Below are 3,385 nucleotides of genomic sequence, written 5' to 3'. Positions count from 1 at the left end.
GTGTTCCCCTGCCCGGCCCTGCCTTCACCTTGCTCCCGCTCCGTTGCAGGGCGACAGCGGCCAGGAGGGACCCGCGGGCAGACGGGTAAGCGGGCGGGCGCGCGGTGCTGCGGGCGCGCGCGGCTGGCGGTCCGCGGGGCCGAGCCGCGTCTCACCGCTGCGGCGCCTTCTCCGTGCAGGGGCTGCCGGGAGACAAGGGAGATCCGGGCGTCCGGGGGCTCAAAGGAGAGAAGGTGAGCGCTGCGGTGGGGGCACTCCCTGCCCCCTCTCCCGCGGCCGGGCACGGAGACCCCGGCACGAGGGCGCGGGAGGGCTGCGGCGYGTCTCTGGACGCCGCCTGTCCGGCTCCATCCGTCCGCGGCGGGTTCGGTCTCTTGCTAGTTGTAGGCAAGTGGGGAAACCCAGCTGAGACCCGTGCAACTCAGTGCACGGGACAGGTGTGCGATCGGGAGAGCAGCCCCGGCTGCAGCAGCCCGGCCGGGGGTCCCGCGTCTCCCGGCCCCGGGCGGCTGCCCGCCGCGGCCCCACTCCGACCGGGACGTGTCCCCCCTCCGCAGGGCGAGCCGTGCGGGCAGTGCCCTCCCGCTCCGCAGGCCCTCGAAGGGGCCGCGACGCTCGTGGCCGTGCCCGGACCGCCSGGGCAGCCGGGCGACGCTGGCCCCCCGGGCAGAGCGGTGAGTGACCCCTTTCCGTGGGGCCGGGCGATRCCGCGGCGGCGGCGCCCGCCCTGCCTGCCGCGGGGGGATGCCGCGGCCTGACCGGCTCCTCCGTTTCCCCAGGGCAAACCCGGCGACGCCGGCCCCAAAGGGCAGAAGGTGAGCGAGGCGCGGGGCAGCGGCGGAGCCCAGCGCCGCGGCGGGGAGCTTGGGGACAGCGGCGAGGGCTGCAAATCCGGGCGCATCCCTGCCCTGCGCCAGCCTCGTCCCCTCTCTTGCTAGGGGGACGCGGGAAGCCCCGGGGACCCGGGCACCCCGGGCACAGCCGGTCTCCCAGGGCTGTCGGGTGAGCCTGGCGTCAGGGGTCCGGCGGGGCCCAAAGGCGAGAAGGTGAGTCGCYGCGGGCTGGCGGGGGCTCGCGCGGGGCCCCCGTCGTCCCGGCGGCGCCCGGCTCCGTCTGTCCGTCCGCCCCGTCCCAACCTGCCCGCATTTGCTCCGTCCTTCCCAGGGAGAMGCCTGCGAATCCTGCCCCGTCCTCCAAGGGGACTTCTCGGACGCGGTCGGCATCCCCGGAAAACCCGGCGCCAAAGGGGACCAGGGCCCCCCGGGCATCGGCCAGCCGGGCAGACCCGTGAGTGCCCCGCGCGCCCCGGCGCCCCGCGGCGCCGAGCCCTCCGGGACTGACCCGCGTGTGTTCTAGGGGAAGCCGGGGCTGCCTGGGATTCAAGGCCCCGCCGGGCTGAAGGGGCTGCAGGTGAGCGGGGGCCGCGGGGGGCCGGGCCGTGGGGGGCTGGGCTGCGGGGGCCCTCGGCGCCGCTCACCGCCCCCTCTGCTCTGCAGGGCGAGCCCGGCCCGCGGGGGATCGGCCAGCCGGGCCCGCAGGTGAGTGCGCGGGGCGCAAGCCCGGGGCGTCTGCGCCAGCTCAGCCCGAGCCTGGCGCTGGGCCGGGCCAGGCAATGCYGTGCTGAGCAGTGCGGTACCGTGCAATGCCGTGCCGGGCGATGCCATGCCGGGCAATGCCGTGCTGAGCAGTGCGGTACTGTGCAATGCCGTGCCGGACAATGCCATGCCGGGCAATGCTGTGCTGGGTAATGCCATGCCGGGTGATGCCAGGCCAGGCAATGCCATGCCAGGCAATGCTGTACTGAGCAGTGCAGTACCGTGCAACGCCATGCTGGGCAATGCCGTGCTGGGTAATGCCGTGCCGGGCGATGCCAGGCCAGGCAATGCCATGCTGGGCAATGCGGCACCATGCAGTGCCGTGCCGGGCAATGCCGTGCTGGGTAATGCCATGCCGNAATGCGGCACCATGCAGTGCCGTGCCGGGCAATGCCGTGCTGGGTAATGCCATGCCGGGCGATGCCAGGCCAGGCAATGCCATGCTGGGCAATGCAGCACCATGCAGTGCCGTGCCGGGCAATGCCGTGCTGGGTGATGCCAGGCCAGGCAATGCCATGCTGGGCAATGCGGCACCATGCAGTGCCGTGCCGGGCAATGCCGTGCTGGGTGTTCACGCGCTCTCTGTTCCCCAGGGAGAGCCTGGAAGGCCCGGACCGCCTGGGACACCTGTAAGTAGCATTTGAGGCTCCCTGAAGCACGCCGCGGTTGGGCTGCCCCGCGGGCTGCAGCCGCCCCATTCCTGCGGGAACGGGGGGGTGGGGGGTGGGRGGGGTGTCTCTCCTGTGCAACTGCCCTGGGCAGAGGGTAGAGCCGTAATTCCGGCCGGAGCCGATCTTTGGAGCGGCTTCACGGGCCGGTGCCAGGTCGCTGCTGCGCGGTGTCAGTATTTGCAGGGGGCCAGTGCAGCCCATCCCACACGGGTCACCGGGGTGGCCATGGGCTGCCCCGTAGCTGGGGGGGAGCTAACGCCACCTCCCGTCCCCAGGGACCCCCCGGACCCCAGGGACCCCCAGGGACCGCGGCGGAGAAAGGCGCCAAGGTAAGGGAACGTCCCGCCGTCCCGCTGCCACCTCTGCCGGGGCCGCGGCGGCCCTGGGCATCCGCGCTCCCCTGGAGCTGCCGGCAGACYTTTCCCTGCCGGAGCCCCCCGCTGCGGCGCGGCGCCCCGACGCCGGGCTTTCCTTCCTCTGCAGGGATCGCCGGGGCCCAAAGGTGCCGCGGGCCCCCCGGGGCCTCCGGGGACCAGCGTCGTGGGGCCACCGGTAGGTCTTGCCTYGCCGGCTGGGCATCGCCGGCCTCGCTCGCCGCCCGGGCAGCTGGGTCCGGCGGACTCCCGGGTGCGTCCCCGGGGCGCCCGGGCCGAAAGCCGCCTCGCGCACTCCCTGCTCTCCTCTTCCTCGCAGGGCCGCGAAGGGCAGCGGGGGCTCCCCGGGCTGCCTGGCTCCAGCGGGCTGCCGGTACGTGGGGATGCGCGGGAGGTGCCGGTGCCGCCGGACGCCCCGTGCCAAGGGCRGCCGGGCACCAGCCGGGCACGGGAAGGGGGCACGGTGGGGGCCGCCGGCTAACGCACGTCTCTGCCTTTCCTCCTCGCAGGGGGAGAAGGGCGCKCGCGGCGAGAAGGTGAGTCGGTGCCGGGGCTCGGGTTCGTGCCGTAGCCCTGCGCCGCGGGGGGCAGCGGGACGCCCCGGCCTCCCCGCGCCCGACCTCCTGGCCCTCACCCTCCTCTTCCTCCAGGGAGACGCCGGCGAATGCACGTGCCAGCCGGGCCCGCGGCAGGACGCCAGCTACGTCGGGATGCCGGTAAGCACCGAGCGCGCCCGCGGGCGCCC

General features: G+C 74.7%; 1 protein-coding gene across 1 annotated transcript in view; it reads left to right on the top strand.

Annotated features, from left to right (window-relative positions):
• LOC146600427 (uncharacterized) overlaps positions 1 to 3,356 on the top strand; it is a gene marked incomplete at both ends in the record, with an annotated part of 4,622 nt that extends 1,266 nt beyond the window's left edge. The window contains 14 exons of the mRNA XM_085324765.1: positions 50 to 85; positions 180 to 233; positions 558 to 674; positions 780 to 815; positions 939 to 1,046; positions 1,165 to 1,287; positions 1,357 to 1,410; positions 1,497 to 1,538; positions 2,189 to 2,224; positions 2,542 to 2,595; positions 2,750 to 2,818; positions 2,960 to 3,013; positions 3,150 to 3,176; positions 3,291 to 3,356. Coding sequence (XP_085180891.1) covers positions 50 to 85; positions 180 to 233; positions 558 to 674; positions 780 to 815; positions 939 to 1,046; positions 1,165 to 1,287; positions 1,357 to 1,410; positions 1,497 to 1,538; positions 2,189 to 2,224; positions 2,542 to 2,595; positions 2,750 to 2,818; positions 2,960 to 3,013; positions 3,150 to 3,176; positions 3,291 to 3,356 — 876 coding nt within the window. The remainder of the gene's footprint in view (positions 1 to 49; positions 86 to 179; positions 234 to 557; positions 675 to 779; positions 816 to 938; positions 1,047 to 1,164; positions 1,288 to 1,356; positions 1,411 to 1,496; positions 1,539 to 2,188; positions 2,225 to 2,541; positions 2,596 to 2,749; positions 2,819 to 2,959; positions 3,014 to 3,149; positions 3,177 to 3,290) is intronic.
• Between the last annotated feature and the right edge of the window lie 29 nt (positions 3,357 to 3,385).

Source organism: Rhea americana, unplaced genomic scaffold, assembly GCF_003343005.1.
Source record: "Rhea americana isolate MKP2758 unplaced genomic scaffold, rheAme1 scaffold_1201, whole genome shotgun sequence".
In the NCBI taxonomy this organism is placed as follows: Eukaryota; Metazoa; Chordata; class Aves; order Rheiformes; family Rheidae; genus Rhea; species Rhea americana.
The sequence above is the reverse complement of the archived record's forward strand: the minus strand, read 5'-3'. Positions and strand labels throughout refer to the sequence as shown.